The sequence below is a fragment of the Urocitellus parryii genome, chromosome 2, assembly GCF_045843805.1.
Source record: "Urocitellus parryii isolate mUroPar1 chromosome 2, mUroPar1.hap1, whole genome shotgun sequence".
In the NCBI taxonomy this organism is placed as follows: Eukaryota; Metazoa; Chordata; class Mammalia; order Rodentia; family Sciuridae; genus Urocitellus; species Urocitellus parryii.
The window spans coordinates 42,809,164-42,835,663 of NC_135532.1; the positions used below are offsets into that span (position 1 = coordinate 42,809,164).

The 26,500-nt window shown below is 44.5% G+C and overlaps 1 protein-coding gene across 1 annotated transcript; it reads right to left on the reverse strand.

Moving 5' to 3' along the window:
- Window positions 1–955: 955 nt before the first annotated feature.
- Window positions 956–22,512, reverse strand: Serp2 (stress associated endoplasmic reticulum protein family member 2). Its single transcript, XM_077792643.1, has 4 exons — window positions 22,268–22,512; window positions 16,959–17,031; window positions 7,558–7,782; window positions 956–1,264 (listed from the first exon to the last, which is right to left on the reverse strand). Exons 1-3 carry the CDS (start codon window positions 22,349–22,351, stop codon window positions 7,778–7,780), a joined length of 162 nt encoding a protein of 53 aa, XP_077648769.1. The 5' UTR covers window positions 22,352–22,512; the 3' UTR covers window positions 956–1,264; window positions 7,558–7,777.
- Window positions 22,513–26,500: the final 3,988 nt, after the last annotated feature.

A 26,500-nucleotide genomic window follows, 5' to 3' on the forward strand; every position in this document is an offset into this window, starting at 1 on the left:
GAACATTGCTACAGGATCTGGTGTTAAAGACTCTGGTAAGTAAAATGCCCCAAATTCAAAGTGTGCACTTAAAACCCTTCCAGTTTTTGAGAGAAGCCCTGGCCATTCTGCCGCTTCCCTTTTTAAAGCTCTTACCCAGGTAAGGAATGAAAACAATTGCTAATGCAAAGACGAAATTAAAAAATAAATATACTTAAATCTGCACAGGGCTTTAGTCCTATCAGAGGCCTCTGTGCCTCTCTCTGTGATTTTCTTTGGTGATAACACACTTTGAGAGGCTGTGGAATGTGGGCCAGGGAGAGGAGGGCCCCTAGCTGGGCCCCCCAATCCTGCCTGCTGACCACCCAGAGTGCTACAGGGCTCCTGTTCTGTCCAGGACTCTGAATCTGCCACAGCTGGGCCCTGGGGGTGGAGAGTTTTCACCAGGAGGCCTGTGACATCTGTTCTGTGCTCTGCGACAGACCACAGAGAAGATAACGGCTAATCAGACCTCCACATGCATCGTAGATGCCTTTTCTGGACTGAGAAAAAAGAACGATGAAAAGCAAAACAAGACAAAAATATATTCATTAGAAAAGAAGAATGAAAGTCAAATGTGTGGAAGATGCAAGGTAGCTGGAGCCCTTCAGGGTTTCATTCAGGCAAAGGACTTTGAGGGTCTGGCCAAGGACCTGCTGGGTAATCCCACATCTGGTTCCCTGTCCACAGATTCCCTGCGCCTTTTCCAGTAGCATCACCGAGTTCTCCCACCTGCCCCAACCCCCCTCAAGCTATTCTGCTATTTCCCCCCCTTGGCTTTTGTCCCTGCAAACCCACACATGGCATAAGGTTGAATGAAGACATTTATTTGTAAAACCATTTCCCGACAGAGGAGAGATTGCATCGGTAGAAAGTAAACCAGCGGTCATTCAGAGGGCCACATGCACACATTAGTGAAACCAAGGGGGACCAGACAGACAGCACTGCTGCAGACGACCCGCGTGGCTACCAATCCCGCCAACAGAAAAGCAGAATGTCCTTTCCGCTGGAGGACACGGATTCACCGAGATGTTCTGTGAGAAGGCAGTTTGGTCTGACTTCCAGGCGGAAGTGGTCAGGGAACCAGTGGCGAAGCCTCTTCTCTATTCCACGTGGCCTGTTGGCTTCCCACAGATACCCGCCAAAGGCCTCCGTGGTCCTCCACCCTCCAGCGGGAGGGCGCAGCGTCAGATGCCCCGGCCTCCTCACATGCCCATCCTTATGCTCTGAATGATTTGAAAGATGGCTGAAAGAGGAAACCAAAACAGACGGCCCAGTCACCAGAGAGCACACGGCCAGAAACCCAACCCACAGCGCACCCTGCTTCTGCTGACCCCAGGGCCCTGGACGGGTTGGCCCACAGCTGATTAGATATTTCCTAACAAGGAGTTAAGTTAACAAGGGGTCAGTGAACTTCTTTCAAAAGGCAGCCTGGCTCTGTCTGCTGATGGATGCCTCTGGGATTTATAGATAACTCCTGCTAATTCCACCAGGAGCTAAGGCCAGAAACCCCTCCGGCGGGGAGAGGAGAATTGGCCCCTTCCCCGGCAATATTCTGCGGCTGGGCTTTGGAGCAGAAACTGCACTCATTAAACAGGTCAGTGAGTCTGCCTTTTCAAAATGGCCGTGACCTGTAAAATAACCAGCTCTGCAAAGGGAAGGAAGGCCAGGTGCTCCGAGCAGGCGCACAGCTGGGTCTCCGCTGCCCAAGCCTGTGCATCTCCTGGCTGCTGACCGAAAGGCGCTCTCACCCAGGGCAACGCTGACTCACCCAGGGCTACACTCAATCTTTACCAGCTGGGGTGGTTGGGAGGGGGGCCTGGAACCCACAGAGAACTTCTGGATCCTTTGCTTGTTAGGGGAGAACCAGATAGAAAGCTCCCAGCCTGGTTCTAGCTACTGGGTTTCAAATGAGAGAAAATCCCCATTTCTCTTTTAAATCTTCCCTAGTGTTCGACAGTGGTCAAGTTTGCTGCAGACTGTGATAATGATGATAAGAACAACTACCCTGTAGTTAAATGTTGTTGTTATTATTATCTATAAGGAGGCTGGGTGTCATCTCACTTAATTACGTGTAAAAACAGAATAAACACTGAGCTCTCAGGAGTCTTACCACTCCTCTGTTTCAAAAGGTCATCCTGGAATATATCCAGGGACATAGCTTCTAAGTAACCACAGTGAAACAGGGCTTCCCAACCCTCAGGAAACGGCATTTGATAGTTTGTCGTCTTACGTTAGTGAGCACCTAGGCTAGTGTGTAGAAATTTGGATTTTGTAATTTTTGCATATTATAATAAGATACTACTTATGTTTCCTATAAGCTTTATTCATACATATAGCCTGAAGATAAGTTTACAGAATATTTTAAATAATTTTATGCATGAAACTAAGCTTTGTGGTGTTGAATTTTCCACTTGTGGCCTCATGTCAATGCTCAGAAAGTTCTAGATTTTGCATTTTTGGATTAGGAATGCTTAATCTGTAATAAGTGCTGAGAATTGGGGTTGGGGAATACAAAGAAAAATACAGACTCCTGGTCTTTCTTGGACAGCTTGACTTCAAGGGTAGACAAAGCTCTAATGCATCTTTTTTGGCCATTTCTCATTTTCTAAAAGAAACACTGCATACATTACCACTGCCTTCCTAAACAGGAGATACCAGCCAGGGCATAGTGTTAACTTTTCATGAAAATTCAGTTTTGCCATAATCAAAACAATTGATAATATTCTGCTGTGATATTATTTTGGAGGACACACAGTGTTTGGTGCCCAAATAGCTCTGGATGGCAGTGCTTCTGGGCTCTGGTTTCTATTATCATATTTTTTGTCTCCTTGTTCTTATCTCTGGTCACATCTCTGGTGTTACTACACTCCTCTGCAGTGGGCCCGCTTCTGTTATTTCATTGCTGCAGACTAAGCTTACACCAGGACCATTAGAATTAATGTGTAAAATTGAAATGACAGTTCCGTGTGGGCTGAGGGACTCTTCTGTAGATAAGGCGAATGAGTTGGTTCAATGACTTGTGATATTTAATTCTAGCTGTGCTCAGATGTTTTCTTGGCTAAGTTTGTGTTCCTGAGTGGGTCTTGACAGGGGTAGCTGCTAGATGCATGAGAAAGTAGCCTACCAAAACTTGCAAGCTTGCAGAAATATCTGATGGTTCTGTTCTCTACCGAGGCTGACGAGCAGCAAAGATTAAATAAGCGTCTGTATTCTGGTTCAGTGGGAATGCCAAGAAGCAGTTTTGTACATTCAAAACATTAGGAAAAAAAATACATCTTCCATCCCTCAGACTTTGTTCTTGGGGTCAGGGAACCATCCTAATCTCAATAAACAAGATGACTTGAGAGAGGAATGTAAGGGTCAGATGGAAGAGCTACTACTGAAGAGCTGGTGACTGGACAAATAATTTAACTCTTTGAGGTTGTTTCCTCTTCTGTGACACTAGGATCATGGTCCTTGCAGGACTACCATAGGGATTAGGCAATATGACATATATGGAGGTTCCTTACACACTAAAGATTCAATGCATGGCCAGAGCTCTTGCTATTATTACCACAGGCTGAGCATCCCTTATCCAAAATGCTTGGGACCAGAAGTATTTCAGATTTCAGACTTTTTAAAACTTTGGAGTATTTGCATATGTATAATGAGATACAGTGGGGATGGAACCCAAGTCTAAACATGAAATTCATTTATGTTTTACATTCACCATATACACAGGCTGAAGGTCATTTTGTACAATATTTTTGGTGTACCTGCGACCACTCATAACATGAGGTAAAGTGTAGAATTTTCTACTTGACACTCAAAAAGTTTCAGATCTTGGAGCATTTTGGATGTTGAATTTTTGGTTTAGAGATACTTGACCATGTGTAAACAGGAAGACCAGCTTTTTTTTTTTTTTTTTTAGTTGTAGATGGACATAATACCTTTATTTTGTTTTTATTTTTATGTGGTACCGGGGATCAACCCAAAACCTCACGCATGCTAGGCAAATGCTCTACTACTGAGCCACAACCCTGGCCCCTGAAGACCAGCTCTTAACTGTCTAACACTCTATAAAGTGTGTGCCTTAGGGAATTACCACAGTTCTGAGCCTTGTGTTCTCTGTTCATAAAACTGTGGAAAGTAAGTACCCCAAGGAATAAATATGATGACACAGGTATGTGGTCCGTTCATGCCAGATGCTCAAAAATGTTACCTCTCCCTTAATTTTGTCCTTAGACAAGAAACGGGCTGTAGGTTAAATAGGAACCAGCCTGTGTCTAAATCCATCATACTCCACATTGTTCATTCAAGACGTCAGAGGTTCTAGGTAATGATAAAGCCACTCAATTCTCTTTAAGGAACTGCTGCAAATCTCTCTAAAGAATCTTAGAGAAAATGTGCAAGTCTCAGAGTGAGTAGTGAGATGTCCATTAAAACAACTTACCTACCTCTTTGAGTCTGCTTTAAAAATTAAAGATAATTTTTGATTCGAATTGAATCCATAATGAGCATGTAAAAATCCAATGGTTTTTAATGTATTTATAGGTGACTCTTTAAAACTAACCCCTTTTGGAGAAATTGCTTTGAATGACAATGGACAGATGGTGGGCTTATTGTTCCTTTTTCCATTGTATCAGTGTCTTGAAGAAGCTTTCCTCATTTTATACCAATTAATTAATTGTAATTCTGTGTGCCTGTCAATACTGACCTGCAGAGCAACCCTGGCCTTCTAAATGCTGACTTTCCGAGGCAGTGAAGGTTCAGGAAGGGAGCCAACAGTGAGTTCAAAGAGGGAAAGGAAGCCTGACAAGTTAATAACTTAACAGTGGGTGAACAAGCTGAGAAAACAGTGGAGCAGGCTTCGGGAGAGGGGCTGAGGGCAGCAGGACAGGAGGCAGGAGAGATGCCAAGGAAGGGAGGGACTGCAGGCATTCCAGGCCAGGGGGCCAAGCCCTGGGCAGGCCACACCCAGAGGTTCAGAAGAGTTCCCCAGGGGAGCAGAAACTACCAGAATGAACAAGCCTTTGCACCCATCCACCTGCATTTGGTTCCTGGCTCTGGGACGGGGAACTTAGGTGACCGCAGCTCAGGTTTCTTCAAGCTCTTCGCTTCAGCACGCTGGCATCACTCCCACCCCCAACTCGGACAAACCAGAACAGTCTGCCTGACCCCACAACTCTCATCACTGAAGTGTTCTCTTCCCCTTCTCAACCACGGCTAAAGAGCTGTCCACACACTCTCACCTTCTATACCTTCTACTCTGGCCTCAGTCCTCCACATTCTAGCTTCTGTCTTTCACTCATTGAAATCTCGTTTCCTGCAGTCACAAGTCGTGACCTTGGCATCCCTCGTGTTAACAGGCCTCCCTTAGCTTCGTCTGGCCTTACTCTCCTTCCGACTTGAGCATTCCCTCCTGGAAGGTCCCCCTCTGTCGTCTCTGGTTCTGGTGGTCCTCCTTTTCTCTGGGATCACCTTCTCCACCTGGCCACAGAGCTTGAGCACTTAAGTTCCCTGGTGAGCCTCACTGGTTTTCCTCGTTTCCTCCCATTCTTCTTTCTTCCAAAGCGCCAGGTCCTGACCCACAGTGTCGGTGGCCACTCCACTGCTGATGCCTGACCCACGGACGTGCATTTCCAGCCCCTTCTCCTCTGAGCCCTAAACTCCCACCTTCTACCATCTAACTGCTGTCCTTACTAGGGTGGCTCAAAAGCACCTCAAACTCAACAGGATCTTTCTTCTCATGTTCTCTTCCACTGACAAAAGTGGTGCACTATCCTCCGACTTGTATGTAAACTGACCCTGACCAAGACCTGTGGATTTTACCTAAGAATCTTGGGATTATGTGCTCCCCTTTCCATCCCTGTAGATACCATCCAAGTCCAAGTTACTGACATCTTTCCCTAGACCCCTGTAATAACCTCCAGCTGGTCTGCCCTTGCTCCTCTCTTCAACAGTTTCTCCACACTGTGGTTAGAATTATTCTTTAAGTAAAAGCAAATTATATGATGTCACTCCTGTGTTTTAAGCACATCATAAGCTTCCTATTGCCCAGCCCTTGATGAGACCTCCTTGACTTGCAGATTCTGGCCCCTGTCGATACCAGATTCATTTTGTACCACTCTTTCCACTTGCTTTTGGGGTTACTCCTTCATGAAGCTCCTTGGTCTTACCACAGGGCTTTAACACATGCCATTCTTTCTCTGAAAGAACTTCTTTCACCTACCCCATAGCCTAGCTTCCTTTGTAAGAAGGAAGAGAAGCCTTCTTTGACCCCTTGAAGCAGAGGTTCTCAAACTTGAGCTTGGGGCTATGTTAAATTTAAAAAATTTAAAAAATCAGATGCTACCCCCCCTCCTGCTGGCCCCCGAGTTTATCATCCAATGGGGTCTGGGGTGGGGACTGACAATCTGTATTTCTAACAAGTTCACAGGAATGTTGAGGCTGTTGGTCTGGAGGTCACACTTAGAGAAGCACTTATTCAAAGGTATACCTTCACACTCTGTGCTTTCATAGATGTGTGCACCTCTCTTTCAAACACTTTCATAGCTAGAGTTTTACATGGTTTGGGGGTAATGCCTTGATTAACTCATCTTTCTTTCCCACTAGACTAAACTGCGGGATAAGAGAGACCATATATGGCACAAAACAGATCCCTTGCAAATATCTATTGAATGAATGAAAGGTGAATAACTGCAAAGAGCACAGAGGAAAATACATTTTAAAAACCTCAAATGACTACTTTGCAAACCAAAAGAGTCAGCCTCAAATGGCTACCTTCAGGCCAAATGTCCCAAGAGCTTAGTCCTTGGAGGAGAAGCCAAGTCATGACAGACTGTAAAGTCCTCAAAGCCTGTGACTGTGTCGTTCCAACCCAGTCCTACCCTGGAGACTGGCCTAACCCCCAGCTGCCAAGGCATGCCAGAAGGAAACAGGGATGACGTAACAAGTGGATCCCATAGGACACTGTCCGAAGCTGGGGCCCTGCCAGATAATGGGAGGCTTCATAAAGCCACTTTTATTGAAAATAAATAGTTGATGATAAAAGAGATCAAGGCAGTTACTGAGAAGAAAGATTAAGACAGACTAGTGGAATATCCTTTAGGAGGATAGGACAACCGTAAAAATCAAACTTTATTTTTCATTAAGAAAAAATGAAAACGATAAAAGAACTAGTAAAAAAAAAAAAAAAAAAGTACAGGCTCCCTGAGAGACAGGCAGAAATGTTAGGAGACAGGCGTGGCAAACGTGGATCGTTAAAGCTCTCTGAGAGATCAGCACAAAGAAAATCAAAGGCAAGATAACATATTCTGGTGGCATTTCTTGGTAGCTTCTCCAGAGATGGAGGAAAGGGAATAAAGAGAGATGCCAGAGACAGGTTAGGGCAGGAAGATGTTATAAAATGCACCTACTATTAGCAAAGAATGGGATGCCTTCTATCCACATTAAAATAGCGAAAACGTTCATCCAAGAAAGAGCGCCTACACAATCCTAAGTGCTCCACTGGGCACCAGGCAGAGGGTGGCACATCACAAGGAGGCTGCAGGTCACCTTGAGGAAGTCAATGGCTGGTGAGACGTCTTCTCTAGACTGTCCATCTTGGATCCTGAGGCAGGGCTCCAGGGCAGATGAATGGCCTCTGTCTTTCCTCCGGGGCTGTCCCGTTCCTCAAGCACCCCATTTGCTGGTTGCAGGAGGTGACTCCCTCTGGGGGGGGTCACAGTTCCGAGAAAGTTCTGTCAGTCTCCAGGAAAGGCCAGTGTTTATGTGGTCAACCTGCGAACATGGTGGGTGAATTCAAGTCTGTCCTGGAGCAAGGGTCCAGAAAAGAGAGAGGGGAGTGGAGGCGCTGGTGGCCCAATCAAGACACAATCTATGGCTGGGATAAGGTTTTCTCCATCTGGGAGTAGACCTCGGATGGCTGGACATCTGGAACTTCTAGAAAAAGCACTTTTCTGGCAGAGGAAAATAGGGAATGTTTTAACAGGAGCTCTTTTCAATACACAGTCATATGCTAGTGGTCTAAAGTTAGTGGAAAACTTTTGCTCCATAGTACTTTTAAGGAAATAGTAAGAATGAGGGAATGTGGAAATAATAAGAAGCAGATGGGCTTTGGAGTCTTAGAAGAGCGAGGTCTAGGTACAAGCTCTCTCATTCTTTAGCTCTAGATGTTGGCCGATTTCCTCTATAACCTTAGTTTTATGGTCTGGAAAAGAGTGTAACAGCCTCTTTGTAAGGACTGTATGACTGGAATAAAACATGGCCTGGCCTTACAAAAGCAAGTCCCCAAGACACAGCAGCCAAAACAGTATGACTGACTCTTGCTCACACCCGTGGGCTAGTTTACAGAGTTCTTCCTAGAAATAAAGAAGAGGTTGTGGCTGTCCCTGTGAAGGTGACACCACTGATCCTCTGGTTTACAGGCAGCTGGTCTGGACTCAGGCAGGTCCCTCAACATCCTGGAGTTATGCCCCCAACCACATGCTGTCTCACCACCACACAGCAAAGGTAGGCATGTTCCCTTCTTTCTCTCTAAGCACTCAGAATCTTGGTCAGAACATTTTCATGGAGGTAGGAAGGTAGGGAGGCAGTGAAGGAAAGGCCACATACATCTCCATGGTAAGGGCAAACATTCAAAAGACCCTCAGCATGACTCGATTCACCACTTCACAGGTTAAATACTAACCCTCAGGATTAACAGTCATGAGGACCCCAAGAGTTGGGAACCAGTCCCCTCCTCTCTAGAGCATGGCAGAGCTGAGGTTCAGAGTGGGCCTAAGTAACTTGGACAAGGCCACACAGCGGGTAAGTAGGTAGCAGAAACAAATTCCAGCCCAGGCAGTCTGGCCCTGGAGTTGGAGTTCTTAGCCACCTTCTAACTTCTCTCATGACACATGGACATGCTCACTTGATGGCTTTGAACCAACACATCCCCAAATAGAGACCTTCCTCCATTGTGTGTTCCTGGAATATCTCAGAGAGCTGGCAGCAGTTCACAAAGGAAATATTCTCAGCTGTTACAAATGGTTCTATTCTGCCTTCTCAACCATGGGCTCAAAGATAATCACCATAAAAAACTGGTGTCCACATAAGGGCCACACAAGGAGTGAGGGACAGAGAGCATCAGAAGAAATGGCTCTCTGGCCTCCCATGTGTCTCTGGCACACTCATGACTTGTGACTCCACATCCTTAACAAAAAGTAGCCAATCTTCAGGAGGGTGAGGGTGTAGCCCTTTCAGAAACCAAGGGCAGGGGTCACTCCTTAGCATCCGGGAAAGGAGGGAGCTGGACCACCTGATGTAGGAGGCTGAGCAGGAGGAGCTCAGTCCTGCAAAGCATCTCAGAGAATCACTTCTTCACATCTGTTCTGAAAAGGTTGTCCTGAAAACGGGCCTGCCTGTGACATGATATCTGTCTCTACCAACCCCAGCTCCTGCAGGCAGAGTCCCTGGAGAGCACAGGAGGAGAGTACAGTCTGTTAACTGACAGACAAAAGAATGTCCCCACCCAGAAAGAGTGGAGCTGATCAGGATGGATAGCCCCAAACAAACCCGGCAGGTTCTTTGCCGAAAAGGCTTCACTTTGTCGTGACAAAGGCCAGACCCAGTTTTCTATTTGATGGGCAAGAAGGTCCAGATGGGTGCTCCTTGGTGCAGATGAGAATGTCAGAATATCCAGCAACACAAGGATATACACCACACACACACACACACACACACACATACACACACACACACACACATACACACACACACACACACACACACCCCACTTCAACCACCACAGCTGCTCTTTAATTTGTTCCCCTTTAAGATTTGAACAAAATGTTCTTCAGCTTTAAAAAGAAAAAAAAAAAAAGACTAAAAACCACTCACCCAGGTTTTTTTGTTCTTAAAAAAGCACTTAATTTTTTCTCTGGTTATAAAAGTAATATATGCTCGTTGACAAATCTGTACTGTACAATAGGGAAAATGATGAAGAAAATAATGGTCACTAGATAATTCTGTCACCTGGGAGCTTTCCCTTTGATGGGGAAGCTTGTTAGTTTCAAGAATACCCTGGCTTTGGGCACCATAAAAATTCTCATAATCTCTAATTAGAAAAAGAATATCAGGGTTGGCCAGAGAGGAGAAATAGAATTGAAATTAGGAATACAAGGGGGAGAAATAACCTGAGGGAGAACTAGGGCATGGCTGGTGTTTAACATATTCCCCCGGAGAATCAAAGGATGACGGGACTTAAATGGTGGCTCCCTTGATCCCAGATGAAACCTTAATTGAGGCGTAAGGACAGAGGAAGATATAATCATGTGGCAATGACAGTGTCTCAGATGGCTGCTCCCTGTCCACATACAGTATCCCTGCATGGGCTCAGAGGACACAATAGTGCTAAGAGACCACCAAAAACATGTCTATGCTGCCTGTAAATGACAAGATTGTCTGAACAGCAAATTAAGGAAAAGACCTAATTTCACCGAGTCCAGTGGGCATTCCGCTCAAAAAGAAAAGGTGAAAGCACCTAAGGAGTTGGTCTGTGAGTACCAAGGCTCTAACATAAAGTGTTTAGGCAATGGATAGCAAAGGGGTGGAAGGGGCCCTTCCGACCGTACCCGGTCGTGGCAGAGGTTACCGATCAACCGCTCCCCACTTTCCCATTGAGTCTTGGTGTGGCCCGAGAATCCACCTCAATAAGGCCTCCATGAGGACCACAGGGAGAGGGGGCGGGGAAAACCGCAGGAGTTAGGGCTTGGGGTACACACAGTAGTTCACTGATGGCCTGGGGAAGACGGCAGTTGGTGTATGTGTGACAGTATCTTTGCAAGGAACAGTCTCGGACAGACATTCCAGATCTTGCTTGTCTCTGAGTCTCAAGATAAAAGCAAGCACCCTTCAGAAACTATCCAACCGTTCTCCAAAGGGTAGGTTTTGAAACCTGGCACTGACAGTCAGGGGGAGCTGCTTATCTGGGGAGAGGCTCTGCTGCCTGCAGAAACAGAAGATAATCCTTTCATCACAAGAGAAGAGAAAATGGGCAAAATTTCTTAAGGAGGCACTTAAATTCCTCGGAGTTCTCTGTGGATCTGGATTTCAGGAGATCAAGTAGAGGCAAATCCAGTCAGTTCAACAGGCTCAACCAAAACAAAATCCCGGGTTAAGAGAGCAGGCACTTGATTGAGAAAGAGGTTTTTACATTTAAAACTGACCACTAAGTTAAACAAAATGCAACAAAACAAGATATGGCTCTCAGATATTCTGATTGGACATGGCACATCTCAAGAATATTCTGTTCCCACTGTTTTGCATCTAACAAAGAAAACATCTATACAAAACAGCTGCATGTTAGGGTTTCTTTAAGGAAATGAAACCCACATTTTATTTTTGATGCTCAACTTAAAGTACAAATGCAATTCTCTGATTTTTATCTGCATGTGGGTGCTTCCTTCTTTCTGTGTGGGGAGGATGCCGGAGTTCATTATATGGAGTAAATAGTGCTATCACTGAATGCCTTGGAGTGAAGAGGCAGACCTATGGCTTCTGACAGATCAAGCCCATTGTTTAAGGCTGGTTCTACCAATCAAGGGCACAGCCTGGGAGGATGGAAGGTACTCCAATGTGCAACCAACAGTCTTTGGAGTCTCCATTTTCCCACAAGGACTAAGAAGACAGAGGTGGTAACTGTAGCTACAGGTTTTAAGTTTGTGATGGGTCTATACTTAGATCCCACAAACCATTCAATGCCTGACAGCCTTTGTGGGGCTTCTTATCTCCATTTTCTTGATAAGAAAAATCAGTACCAAGAGGATTTGTAAATAACTTGTCCAAGATCATTCAGCTGACAGTAAATCCAGCTTTGAACCCAAATCTGGCAGATTCCAAAAGTATCCTTCCTGCTGAGGCTTCTTATCCCACTAGTGCCAATTGGTCAGAGAAGTGTCTTGCCTGAGAGAGCTTTTGCAATCAGGGAAAGTGGAAATTTACTTACTCAGAAGAGGGCATAGTTAAGATAACCTCACTAAACCCCCTCTCTCCAGGGTAATGCATTAGAGGCCAAGCGTTGGAGCTAGAAGGAAGAGGAGGACTAGCTGGATTCAGAAGTGGGGGCCACGGGCAGCCCCAGGAGGTCTGAAACTCCATCTGTTTTCTCAGCCAGGGGATGGCCTTCCTGGGTGCATGTTTGTGCCAGAGGTCTCTGAGTGCCTGGACTCTGTCCCCTCACTGTTCTCCTGATTTTTCTTCCTTTTCATAACCTTGCCCTCTTTTCGGCACCATTGGCATGAAAGGCATGTGCAGAGAACAATGCAGGCCGCAAAAAAGAAGCTGAGAAGCCAAGGCCAAAAGAGGGTTGGCAGCATGTGACTCTTCACAACAAAAGGTTCGACAGACTTTTTACGGGTTTGTTAATCTGTTTTTCCATTTAAAATGAAGTAAGAGTGACCAATAAGTGGACATATTCTTAAGTGGCAACTTCTGTCAGTCTTAATTCTCTACCAGAATATAGCTAGAAAAATAGAGAAAAATGTGCATTTCTTACTACTTGCCTGACCTGAATATTTATTTACCCCAGGCACACTGGCACTATTTCTAAAAAGAGCACTTTACCCAGCCAATCACCAATTAGAAAAAGTGGGTTAATAGAGTAAGGTAATGAAAGCCACGAGACTTCCCAGAGATTTCGATCAATGATCGACATCTTCATTCATATCAGATTTCATTTTTTAATTCAGTGTCTAGGAAAATATTCAAAATAAGAGTAATCACATGAGCTCAAAGAAGGCAATATGACCTCCAAGATGTCATTAGAACTTGGTGAGATGGAACATTCGCCTGGCATGGGAGTATCATGCCCAAAGGAGAGAGAGCGAGCAGATGGAAAGGGACAGGAAGGAGTGTTGGTCTTCAGGGACGTGGGGATCCCCCCCCCCCCAAGAAGCTCCAGTGCACTTGGTGTGAGCCTGGCAGGTAAGAGCAGGATTAGTGTGCTTATTGTAGACGGTCAGGTCACACAGGTGTGGGAGGGAGCAGATCGTTCCTACTTTGGGTGACAGAAGTGGAACGGAGGCCAGACACCCCCAAGAGGAGGGCTTCAAGCTGCCTAGTGCTTACAGGAAGCCTCATTAGCTAAAGCAGAGTAGCTGCTACATGGTAGGACCTGAGGAAATTGCATTCTTTAAAATGTAGAGAAAAGGTGGGTAGGAGCTTGTGGACTGTGACTCCCCCTAAAGGAGTAGGCTTTGCAAGATGAAATGAACTGTGACTAATCCCAGAGAGGTGGCAACTGGGAGAGAGCTAAAGGAGCTATTGTGTTTTTCATGACATGTTCTGTTTAGAAAGGGACAAGTGTACAAAGATAGAAGGAAGGGCACAGTACCAAGGACACACTGATAAGAGTGACACATTTCTGTGAGAACGATGCCCAACTTAAGCTGAGGCTTGCAAAAAAAAAAAAAAATGCTAGCAAAAAAGATAAAAGGGCAGAGGTAGATTATTTTTCATTAAGATTTGAAAAGGAATGAGGCCCAGGCTTAGGGATCACGATGGTGTGTTTAAAGCAGGTAGTGAAAGTAAGACAACTCGATTCCTGTTTATGTCTAGTCCCTCTGAAAAGCAAAATGGTCTTCTAACTAGAAGGGCTTAAAGAAGCACTGTTAAAAGAACAGTAGAAGGCCTTGGGGTGTAGCCCTGTGGTAAAGCGCTTCTCTAGCACTCACAGGGACTTGGGTTCCCAGTACTGAAAAAATAAAATATAATAAAGCACTGGGCAGGAAGGGAGGGGTGTGGACAATCAATAGGTGGGATCTCCTCTTAGCCACTTCAGTCCAAATCTCCAGCCCTGAAGCCTCACATCCCAAGGTCCATGCAAACCTAAGGAGGGGATATCAGAGCCAATGTTCTTGATCCCTGAGAGACTTCTAGAAGAGTTCCAGAAAATTGTTATCAGCAAATGTACCAATTTACCCAAGAAAGAAAGATGTAATTCTGCTAGAAAAATTGTAGACCACATAATTTAAAGAAGGTCCGTAAGCCTTTTGAAAAAGAAGAGATGGATTTTGAAAACTAGCATGGATTTTGAGAAAGAAGCAAGACAAAAAGGCTCTGCTGGCATTGTGCCTTATAGGGCCTCCTAAGAGGGCAGATTGGGGAAGGCTTCATAGAGTTACTAGGTATCTTGAAACCAAAAATGACACAACTATTGGCTCTGTATCTCTTTAGATTGAGGACAATAGGGACATGTGATCACCAGGATCCCCAGGCTTAGCTACTGGGTTTCCTACTTTCCTGGCCTGGCCTGCCATCAAACCTCCGTGCTGGCACCACTTCAGCTTCCCTTCTTTGGAATCTCTTTCCCCACCCGCTTTGTCTGGTTGGTTGTTCCAAAACTCAACTCAAACAGCACCTCCTCTAGGAAGCTTTCTCTTTGGGCCCCCCAAGAGGCAGAAGTCCCTTATCCAAATAGGCCAAGCACTAGGGTCACTATCTGGTGCTGTCTCCCTGGGCTGCACCTGACAGCTCCCTTCTCTGCCTCTCCAGGCACCTGCAAGCTCCCAAGGAGGGGATTTGCATTTCCAAAGCCCAGCACAGTGCCAGGCACCCAGCAGACCCTAAAGACATGGCAATTGTTTGAATGAGTTTTACTTAAGGTTCAAAGTCAACCAGAAGGAGATTGTGTCCCCTGGACTTCTCTGAGTCCAGACTTTTCTTTAGTGATATGGAGGTCTGATATTCTTTCAGAGGCTATAAAACTGGGAGAGAGAAGAATAATTAGATAAAAGGCTCAAGGTTCACAAGCTATGTACAGACTGGTCATAAAACCTAAAAACAGAGAATAACTTTTTATATTGTTTTTTTTTTAATTTTCCTGTGGCATGCTAAAGGGACAGGGTTTTTTTTTGGGGGGGGGGTGAAAAATCAGAGAGAAATGGGAAGCAATACCTCACAGCTGATTACATAGGTACTGATGAAAAGGCTGCATTAAATTACCACATTCCTTGTAATTTTGTCCAGTGATATCAGCTATGTATTGTTAATGGTGGATAATACAATGACTATATCATGTAATGTCACCAGTCATACTGCATATTATAAGGTAATATTAGTAAGCTGTTTGTTATGCATGCTTGTTTATGTTTCCAAACTTTATGGACATTCTGTGGAAAGACAATGGACAGTTAACAATAACTTTTTATCAGAAATAATTATGAAGCTTTACATTAGGTCTCAAAAAAAGTGAACTAGTTATCCATCTGTCTGTAGCACCCACTTTATGGCAAATACTATCCTAGGATCAACAAACTTAGCATAATGTAAATACTGCCTTTGTGTATGGGGGGATGGATAATAATTAAGTAAATGACATAATCTCAAATGCTGATGATGGTCATAAGGAAAAAAAAATATATATATATAGGGGAGACCTTGGGACAAGGAGATACACATAGACATAGATGCATCTTTGATATTTGCAGCAAGTTTTTGTGAGGAAGAGCTGAATGGGACTTAGTTGGCTGATAAGGGCCATTAAAAAAAAATGACAGTTAAAAAAAGTAGGTCTCGGTTACATTAATAGAAGCAGAGTGGTGAAATCCTGAGTTATGACAATGCTAGGTCTCTGTGGCAATTACACTACTTCTAGACCACCTTTTGCCAATGCTATACTTTGAGAGAGTCATTGAACATATCTGGGGGCGGGTGGTGGTGTTCAGAAACCACATCTTACGAGGCAAGGTTGAGAGAACCAGGAATTTAGTCTGCAGAAGGAACCACGAGGCAGACATTTTCAAAATAGCTGAAGATCCAAGATGTCCAGAAGAGAATGAATCCATTCTGTGTTATTCTAGGATCCAAATCCAAAATACTTAGAAGACAATATAGTGTAGTTCAAAAACAGGGGAGATGTTTCTAGTAGAATTAGTAGGCATGGAATTGCTTTTTGAAGAAGTGAACACCCCATTTCCAGAAGTATTCAGAGATCGGGTCAATAACTATTAAAAAGAGTGATGAGGGATTCCTACATTGAGCAAAGGATTTCCTTCAAGGACATAGCTTGGGAATGAGGTAGAGCTTTATTTCTTTGAGTGAATGATTTTCTCATCGTGGAATGGCAAGTCCACTTTAAAATATTTCAACTACAATCAACAATAAAACCAAGTACTTTAGATCCCTCCTTCCTCTTAAGAGCTTTGGTTTCCTTTGAAAAGTGGTGTCCTGAAGATGAAGGAACTGATGGGTTATTTGTGATGGGCTTTTTTGTCTTTGGGATGTCTTGGCGGAGGCCTGAGCCTATGCTGGGAGACCTGGAATTCTCACCTTCTTTGTCCTTAGCAATTGAGAGATGATGGAAGGGATGGGGATCCTGAAGGCATGCCCCATGTTTAGAAGTGACCTCTACATACCAGAATTACAGAGACCCAACACACGGGGGGACTAGGAGCCGTGCTGAACCCCCACTAACAACATGTAACTAGGAACACTGCATGATGCTTTCACTCATCTCCTCTGGGAGTCCTGTAAGTTCAGCTCTCTGCACTTGCCACCTTCCAGTGGCAAGTGACCTGCATTTTATGGCTCAGGTTGAAGGCTCAGTTCTATCCAGGGGATCTACAGAACTCTCATAAGGCAGCCACCTCCCCCGCTCTTTGGAATGCGGACTTATCTTGGTATTCCACTTTCTGTTCCACATGCTCTTTTTCAGGCTATGTCTACAGAGTGAGTTAACTGAACTCTTTCGTGCATAGAGTCAACTTAATTGCTCAGTGTAATTATTTTATGATTATGTTTGATAGTGTAACAGTTCTATCTTTACCCATATTTGGAACAGAATCTAAACAAAGATTAAGGCTTAAGGCAGTGATTAACTTCAATCCCAGACCAAATTATTTTTTATTTACTTGGTGAATAAAACATTTTGAAGGACAGTGGAGAACATGGGATATAAATTCAGTGAAATACCATACCTGAGCCACAGACAACAAAAACGAACAGTGCCAACAGCCATGGTCCTACAGGATATTTCTCTTCTTGCGGCCTCTATGAGAGAATGGGAAAAAGTAAAATTAGGTTTATTGATTCCATAAACACTTATTGAGAACTACAAGTTATTGAGCTAGGTGCTGGGGATTCTACTGTGAATGAGACAGATTTGGTCTCACTCTTTCTTATTGACAGGTATAGATGAATAAAGTTAATTATAAAGGATTGAGATAGGTTTGAAAAAATTTATCCACAACCTATTAACACCCACGTAACTCAATGAACTTGGTAGTTTTCAATTTTAGGCACAGATGGGGCACAAATACAAACTAATACAGAGGTTTTGGAGATGATATTGATAATTGCTTCCATCTGTTAAAAGCACATTCCGTGCCAAGCACCAATAGGCAGTCCACATCTATTATCTCCAGCATGCACATCTCAGTATAAAGCAAGTATGATGATGATTTCCACTTTGTAATTGAGAAACTGAGGTTCAAAGTTTGTTAACCTAAGCAAGAGCTGATATATAATTCTTTACAGAGCCTTAGGTGTTTTACTCTCTAGATTTTTAGCTCTCCTGCACCTGTGTAGCCCAAGCAGGATCAGAGAGCACAGGCATTTTCTCAAACCCTTTCATATGTTAAGTTTTTGAAAGTCAGTGCTGTAGAAATCCTTGGTATAACTGAAGCACCCAGCAACAGTGGATGGATGTGAGGGAAACAGCATGCTGGAAAAACCACCTCTCAGCCTTACTGAAGCTTGAACTTTGGAGAAATCTGCATTCTCTGGCAAAAGAAAGCCACTGCTTTGTCTGCAGGAACACAATCCTACCTACCTCCTGGGGTCTTCTCAAACCAAGAGCACAGTGGTAATCAGAATGTCCCACTAGGTCTATATTTAAGTGGTCCTTAAAACCAAACCAGTCAATGGAACAAGCACATTTTCTGGTGAAGCATCAGAAAAACCAATGACTTAGCAAATAAAAAGGGAGAAGAAAGAATGAAAAACAGCAAAGGATTCACTATTCCCTCATTAGGTTGAGCAGAAGATAAGCTGTAATCAATATAAGTTAAATAACACACATACCCCTCACAGGGCAGGGAGAAACATACTGGTAGAGTAAATATATTGACAAAACATTTACTGGTGGTGGAAATCACAAAATACAATTTTGGATTTTGATTAAATGTGTTGACATTTTAAAATATAATCAACTTTATAGAATTTGGGCTAAAAGTTTCATATGTGATTTTCATATGAAAATCACAGCTACACATTTACACACACTGAAGGTATACCATATTAGTATTTTTTTAAAAAATGAGCAGTGCTATCATCAAGGATGAAATTTTGGGATATGCTAAACAAGTTTTAGTAATGTTTCTAACAAAGAAAGTACAATCTTCCTTTGATTTTCATTGTAGTGACCTTCCTGTAAAATTCATTATTGTTAAAACTGAAAAACACAGGTTGCATTTGTACATAATATGGAGTTATGTTCTAGGTTCATGTAAATAAAAACTTTCAACTTTTAAAAAGAATTCCCTCATTTTATTATGAATCAGGCAACAATTTGTTCTCAGTTTTCCTGTTACATTCTAAGCCTTTCCTCTTCTGCTTCACCAGTCACTTGTATGACCATGAATTTTTTTTCTTGACAGTACATATAATCATTACATATGATCATTTATAGGTTTTATTTATTTCTGTTACTATGTGTTTAATGTCTGTCTCTTCACTAAACTGGAGGCCCCACCTGGGCAGGCTTTGTGTCTCTTTCAGGTATTAAAGTGTAGCAAAGCCTGGCACAAAATTTAAATGTAGCAGATAACACATGTTCTTAGGAGAATCAATAAGCATACAATTTCATTTTAGGAAGAATAAAGTCCAGATCTAGGAAACGTCTTATTTTTGTATTAGTATTTTTTTATTGGGGCGGGGGAGAATATACCAGGGATTGAACTCAGGGCCACTCAACCACTGAGCCACATCCCCAGCCCTATTTTGTATTTTACTTAAAGACAGGGTCTCACTGAGTTGCTTAATGCCTCACTTTTGCTGAGGCTGGCTTTGAACTTGTGATCCTCCTATTCTCAGCCTCCCAAGCTGCTGTGACCACTACAGGTGTGCACCACCGCACCTGGCTGTATTAGTACTTCTTAAAGGAGAAAGGGTTATCCCTACATTTCTCTTAGTAGAAAGGTATATTTGTCAATGACCAAGGAATAAAGCCATTCAATCTCTGTTCTTGATAAGCCTGTACCTATCCTCAGTTACACTTGTATCTACCCTCACCTTACTTAGTCACACTGCAAGGGAATAATAGGCTGTTGCTCTTGACCAGACAAGGACAAAAATCAGTCTATGAATTGCGTAAGATAACTTTATTTGTGTCAGTCTTCAGTACTAAAGACCAGGTCAAGCTCAGATTAAGTAAATAATACAGATATTAATAAAGTTACGGAACAAAGTGTGACATTTACCCTTCTCTGCCCTCCAAATAATTTGTCATAGTTAGTCATTTTAGCTCTATTTCCAGCAAAGTCAACAAGTGAATTCAGGAGCCAGTAAATGAATTATTGGTCTAGCATAGATATCAAGCGGAATGTTTTGTTTTTTTTTACTTGCAAACAAATACAAATTATCAGCATGTAGAGCTTGAAGCACATGACACAAAAACCTTTCTGAGGATATTCTCTAGTGAATCAATATTTTGGGACTTTCAGAGCTCATGAATACCTGGCTGTTCATAATACTGATACATCCATATCTGAGAGCTTTGGGTTTCTATTGTTTGGAAAGAGACAGTGCAATCCCAATGGGATATAAACCTGAATCTATTGCTGGGAAAGGAATGGGAACAATAGCAATTCTGCAATTGACAGGGTTCACTTCAAACATGAGGCTCAAAAATGTCAGGGGATGGCGTTCCCTGTATTAAGATACTGGCAAGGCAACCTGGAACTCTGTAATTTAAATTTTCCTCCCATTCTGGAGGAGTTACTACTATACAATCACAAAATGAGTATTCTATTTTTCTGTTTCTTTATTAATCTGCTATCTGGGAGGAAAAAATATTAATTCGCCCCATAGCTGCCAGCTAATAATGATACTGAAGGTCTGCATTCAATTAAAGGGGAAGTTTGAATTTTCATTTGGAATCCCTGAATATGTTCCCATTTACTGAATTTCATACTGAATAAGTTGTCTTCTGCAAGTTACTTCTATCAAAGTATAATCATATTGGACTTGTAATTGAGAAAATGAGATTTAGGATTTATAGAGATTCTTTTTGAAAGAGAATTTCATTTTTCTTTTTGGATACTGACCCATTTACAGTAAAGTTAACCAAAAGTCTCTCCAACCAATTGAAAACAAACATTTATTGTGGCTTGTTTGGAAACCTTTCATTACAAATTTAGTTGGGCCATTTAAAAACCCTCATAGGCGCCAGGCACTTTCAGAGCCCCCCGCCACCCCGTGCTATATCAGAACCTATTAAATACACTCATATCGCACATTAAATATAATTTAAATGTAGCTCTGAAATTTGAGTTGAGTTGAATTGCAGGTGACTGGTTACATTTACTAGATATTTAAACAACGTTTTCCCAATTTCCCCATTTTCTTTTCTTATTTAAGAGCCAAAATTTTTGTTATAGGTCCCAAACATTTTTTAGTGGTCTTGAAAACAGCTAGAGGTGGCAGACACAGAGTCTACCAAGCTTAATGGATAAAACAGCCGGGCAAATTAGTCTTACTTTGCTCTTATTTTGCAGTCAGATAAGTTGTCAACTGAGATCAATTAACAACTGAACTCTGGTTCCTTCAATCATTAGAAAGAGCCACACATCAAGATATTTTCACTGTGTCAGCAAGTAGGTCTGATACTTTGAGAAGGAAAATTTGATCTCCTAGGAACACAGAACCATGTGTGCTGTAATATCAATCAAAATTTGTTTTTCAATGTCAATTTGTGCCACAACTTTTTTTTTTTAGTAAAAATAAATAGGGAAAACATAGATCTACATGAAAAATGGTTACAATTTGATGGCACACTGGCATTTTGGTGCCCTAATTACAGCTAAGTTATGTAATACCCAATAAGAGAATTTTAAGGATCACTGAAGCCTCAGATTGTACATAAAGCTCTGAGTAGAGTTTGAACCTCAGAGTTCTCTATGACAATACTTCTTGGTTTTGCAAGAATTCAGTGTGATGATTGCAGATTCAGCTTTTTGCTCAGTTAATCAAACAAACGTAATTTCTTTGTCTAAAAGGAATTGCCTCATCAAGTCTGTAAGCTTTCCAGCCAAACCCCAAGCTTCAGCTGGACTTCCACTCAACTGGATGGGATAATGGATTCCAGGTGCCTTTGCTCAGACTTGGAGACCAACTCTGTCCAGCAACCATCCATTTCATGCCTCTGTCCAAAAGATGCACAGGCCTGGCGTCTTCCGTTGAAAACAATCTGCTTTACCAAGTTAAATCCTCATGCATAAGGCACAGGTTTTACTTTAGATTTCGGTTGTAAAGCTTTAATCTGCAGCTCTGGGAGCACAGAACCACTGGCAATAAACTGGTCTTTAAAGGTTACACCATCAGAATTAGCCTGAATTCACAGGGCAAATAAGAGTAATGTTGCACTTAAACTTCAGCCTGGCGGCAGCAGGAACACCCCCACCCCCCCCAAAAAAAAAAAAAAAAAAAAGATGAGGGAAATGTGGATAGGAATCTCACTCCTAGACACTGAGCTCTTTCAACATACAAAGGGGCTGCAAACAAAACCCTATCATGGGGTGTGTGTGTGTGTGTGTGTGTGTGTGTGTGTGTGTGTGTGTCTGGGAGGGAGAGCAAGGGTGGAGTCTGGAAGAGAGAGATCTTAAATGGCCTCTATTACCCATTCGTTTATTCATTCATTCAACAAACATTCTAGCACCTACTAGCTTCGGGCCCTGTGTTCATGCAGTTGGCCTAACTGTCCCCTAAGGAGGTGGACTTCCAAGGACGACGTCCCAATTCTCTCCTGGGACTGCCCCCTCGCCTCCAAGGTAGCCCAGGCGGCCACTCCCAGAGGGGCCACGACCAACCAGGGCCATCTCCGCCCACGAGGCCGCCGGGAGAGAAGTCCGTGCCCCCTGATCCCCGACTCTGCGGGACCCCGCAGGAGGGGCAGCCCGGAGCCCGGAGCCGGGAGGCCGGGCCCTGCGCCCGCGGCCCGCCCGCCCTGCTCGGCCCCGCCCCGCCGGGTCCTGCCCGGCCCGGCCCGGCCGGCGCCGCCCCGCCTTACCAAGGTTTTGGCTACGTTCCCCCTCTGGGTGATGTTTTTGCTGTGCTTCTCGTTGGCCATCCGGATCCGCTGTTTGGCCACCATGGCTTGGGCGCTTTGAGACGCTCCCGACTCCCACCTGCAAGGATCCCCAGCGTTAGTCCCCCGCGACAGGGCCGAGCGCGTCCCGCCGAGGCCCCCGCGGCCCTCCCGGGCGCTGCAGGTGGCAAGGCGCGGCCCCGAGCCCCGCGCAGCCCGCTCCCGGAGCCCCAGCGAGCCGGCTCCAGAGAGAGGCCAGCGCCCGGACGGAAGTAATCTCTCATCTCAGGAAACCCTCTCCGACTTCCTCGCTATCCTTCCGGTCCCCCCAGCTACCCACCCAGCTCGGCCACCGAGGCAGGAGGCAGGCGCGGCCGGGAGTGCGCCCGCAGCGAGCCCCCGGAGCGCAGCGCGCAGAGCCGAGCTGCCGGAGCCCGGGCCCCGCGGAGCCGCTGTCCTGCGGCCGAACGCGGCGGGGCCGAGGGTTCGGGTGGCCGCGGCGTTTGTGAGCGCGTGGGGGGTGGGGGCGCGACAACCCGAGCGCCCGTGGGCCCGCGAGCCACCCCAGGCCGGGGAGGAACTGGGCTGGCCGCGCTTCAGGTGGAAGGATGGACCCGAGGAGGCCGGGCCCGGGGCCTCGAAAGTCACAGAGACCCCCACCCGGGCTGGGCCCGCACTGTTGGGAGACAGTCTAAAAGAATCTCTCCTTCAGGGTCCCAGGAGAAGGGCCCTGTGTTTCTCCAGCTCTGCACAAAGGGACCCAGTTGTCAAATGCGAAGAGGAGACGGGAAGCCTTCGTCCTGAGAGATGAAGATCAGGGGTCCTGAGGAGAGTTAGGAGATCAGGGGTCCTGAGGAGAGTTAGGACAGGCCTTCTTGCCTAGGTAGTTGTGCGAGTTACAGGGAAGAAGGGCCAGAGACATATCTAAGCAGAACGCGAGGGGGTATGGAGAGGTCTTAGGCCTGCCCCCGATTAGGTGCCAAACCAAAGCCAAATACTACCCTGGGGCAATTAGACCTTCCTCCAGCCACTCCTTTCAGGGGCTTGAATGTGGACTCCAGACTGAACTGGGAATTTCCCTGCAGTAGAAGGATACAAACAAGGGTTTGAGTCTCCCAGACCCTGGTATTAGAACTTCCCAGATTGCCTAAGCAGGGGTCCAGGAAAGGGGTTCATTTGCTCACTTTTCCACCCCTGAACACACTGGAGTTAACTCTTCCTTGCTCAAAAGGAAAAGTGGGGAAACACCCTGGCAGATGGAAAGTTGTGACCCAAGGTCAGGGTAGGGCAAGGCTAGCACCCCCAGTGTTGGAAGAAGAGCTATGGCCTGACCAACTTTGACTCATGCAGCTCTGGCCCTCCTCTTGTGGCACCACCAGCTGGGTTTCCACAGGGTCTTGTGTGGGCAAAATTCTCCTATGTCAGTGGGAAGTTAGGAAGAACTCTCCTTTGGGGCCCTTCTCTAAGCTAGTCCCCTTCCCCACTTTTGAATGAAGTGTCTTTCATTCAAGCTTCAGCACAGGCTGTTCAGGGCTGTTGGTTTAATCCAGAGGATAGGGCATTAGTTCCATCCTTTTTTCCTTCCTTCCTTCCCCCATCCCTGCTCCTCTGTATTTCATCTCTAGAAGTCAGTTCAGTTTGAAATTAGCTTAGCTTCCATTGGCTTCTTAACCATTACCACCAACTTCACCACCATTATTGCAAGGCCACATACCCGAGTGTGCCCCATTCTATCTAGTCCTACGATTTTAATACTCTGGTTTTTTGTTTTGTTTTGTTTTGTTTTTGTTTTGAGGGAGGGGCATCCAGCAGTGTCACTTTCAGAGCCTGGATGTGATATGCCTCCCAAATGCCTGAGGAGGAGGCAGGGGCAGGCCCTCCCCAGAGCTGAACAGAATCCAGGCTCTGAGGGACATTCAGAGAGAGATTTGATAGAGGTGGTTTCCCCTTTGGACTTTCAGGCAGGAAAATGTCCTTGGCTGAAAGAAGCTCACTTTCCTACAGCCCCAGGTGGGCAGCACTGATGGGGAAAATTTATTTCTTGACCCTTAACTTCTGCTTGTTACCTTTTTACTCATTTTGATTAATTTTTAAAATTATAAATAGACTGCATGATCACAGAAAGCAGTTAAATGGAAACAGGAAATATTTTCTTCCACCCTAAGAAAATACAATGCACACTCTTGTGCCACTCTCTTTTCTTGCTTGTAGATAATATCACTATATAGTAGTTCACTCTTTTTTGTGGTAGTATTATTTCCCATAGTATGACTATACAAAAATATATTAAACTACTGGTGGGCGGTTATTTTCAGTGTTGACAGCAATGCTTTAGATATGATATATATATATATATATATCTTTCTATACTTGTGAAAGTACATCTATGTGTGATATTGCATACATTTAGTCTTCATCAAATTTCTTTACTTAAAACTCCTAAAATCCTTGAAATCTCTGGAGTGATAAGAATCTCTCTTGTATGCTAATGAGATGACTAGTGCTGGGGACCCCTAGGTAGCCTTATGATTAGGGCTGATCACCAGAAAGACCATGTCCTGATTAGAGAGTTGGGACTTTAGCTCTACCCCCCAACCTCCAGGGAGGAGTTTGTAGCAGAAGATTGAGTTGATGAATGACTAGTGATGTAATCAATCATGCCTATGTAATGAAGCCCCCATAAAAGCCCAAAAGGCCTAGGTTCAGTGAGCTGCTGAATTGAACATGTGGGAGGTTCCTGGAGGGTATGGAAGCTCTGTGCTCCTTCCCCATACCTTGCTTTATGTGTCTTCTCCATCTGGCTTTTCATCTGTAGCCTTTGCAATAGCCTGTAATAAAAGGATGAAAACTAAAGTTTTCTCTGAGTTCTGTGAGTCACTCTAACAAATTAGTAAAACTCAAGGAGAGGGTTGTGAGATCCCAAATATATAGCTAGTTGGTCATAGGTATAGATGACAACACCTACTTGCGATTGGCATCTGACGGGAGGGCAGTCTTGTGGGATGATCTGATGCCATCTCCAGGTAAGCAGTATCAGAACTAAATTAGAGGCTACACAACTGGTGTCCACTGCAGAATTGCTTGGCATGTGGGGACCCTCCCCACCTCCCTTGTTGGGAGGTTGTGTTGGTTGTGTGAGCATAGGAGAAACATGTTGGTTTTCCCTGTGGAATTAGATTCCTGGAAGCAAATTACTATAACTTTTTATATCATTTGCTGATGTTACTGGTGCTTAATTTGGAAAAGAAAACTGTGCTGTGTCCTGTCACATTTCTCACAACTAAAACACTCAGGGTCACTCCAGATGAATAATCATACAAGAGACAGTGATACCTTTTTCTTTGGGTCCTCTAAGGCTCCTCTGACTTAGGGGTCCATGGAAAGAGAGAGTGAGAGAGCTTGTTCTGAACCCTTTTATTGAGGAGAAGCCATTCAAATGAGGCAAGGGGTCAGGTTTCAGGGGGTTGAATCTAGCCTCTTGATGTCTACTGTCAGCAGACTGACTGACATCTAGGAAGGCCATGCCCAAAGGCAGAGCAAGAGAAGGGGACACACAAAGAGAGTTTCCATGGAACATTCTATCCCAAATAGGGCAAAGGGGTAAGATTACAAAAGAATAGGTGAATGTAGCCTGACCCCAGGGTTACACCTACTCAGAAGACTGGCCTTGCTATCCAGGCACGACAACGCCCAAGTCACCACCAAATGTAGTGATTGGTCAGAGCCTCCTGCTTCAGGACTGGAAGGTGTGGTCATTCAGAGTGGCTCCCCACAGTGAACTCCACTACACCCATTCCTACACTGCTTTTGTCCTCTGACCTCAATTCTGCAGGTCCTCTGCTGGTCTCAATTCTGTTTCTTGCCTTGAGGATCACTATAACTGACCAAGAAGAGTTTTCCTTCCCAGCCTGGACCTTATCCTTCCTCTACTCAAACTTAGTCTCCGGCCTCCCTTAAGCTAAAGACTACACTGGCTCATCCCAGAAGCTTCTACAGGGGAGCTGCACCTACCTCCCAGGAGTTCCATATTAACCAATAGACTAAGGAGCCAAGCCATAGTTGGAGTTGTCTTGCTCTTTTGAGTTGGGAGGACTTCAGAGAGGAATGGAAACTTGATCGAGAGTTGAAAGCTCTCCTGGGTTAATGTGTGCGGGCAGCATGGATTTTGTGACATGTCAGTAGCATGCAGTGTTCAACCACAACTTCTAAAATTGC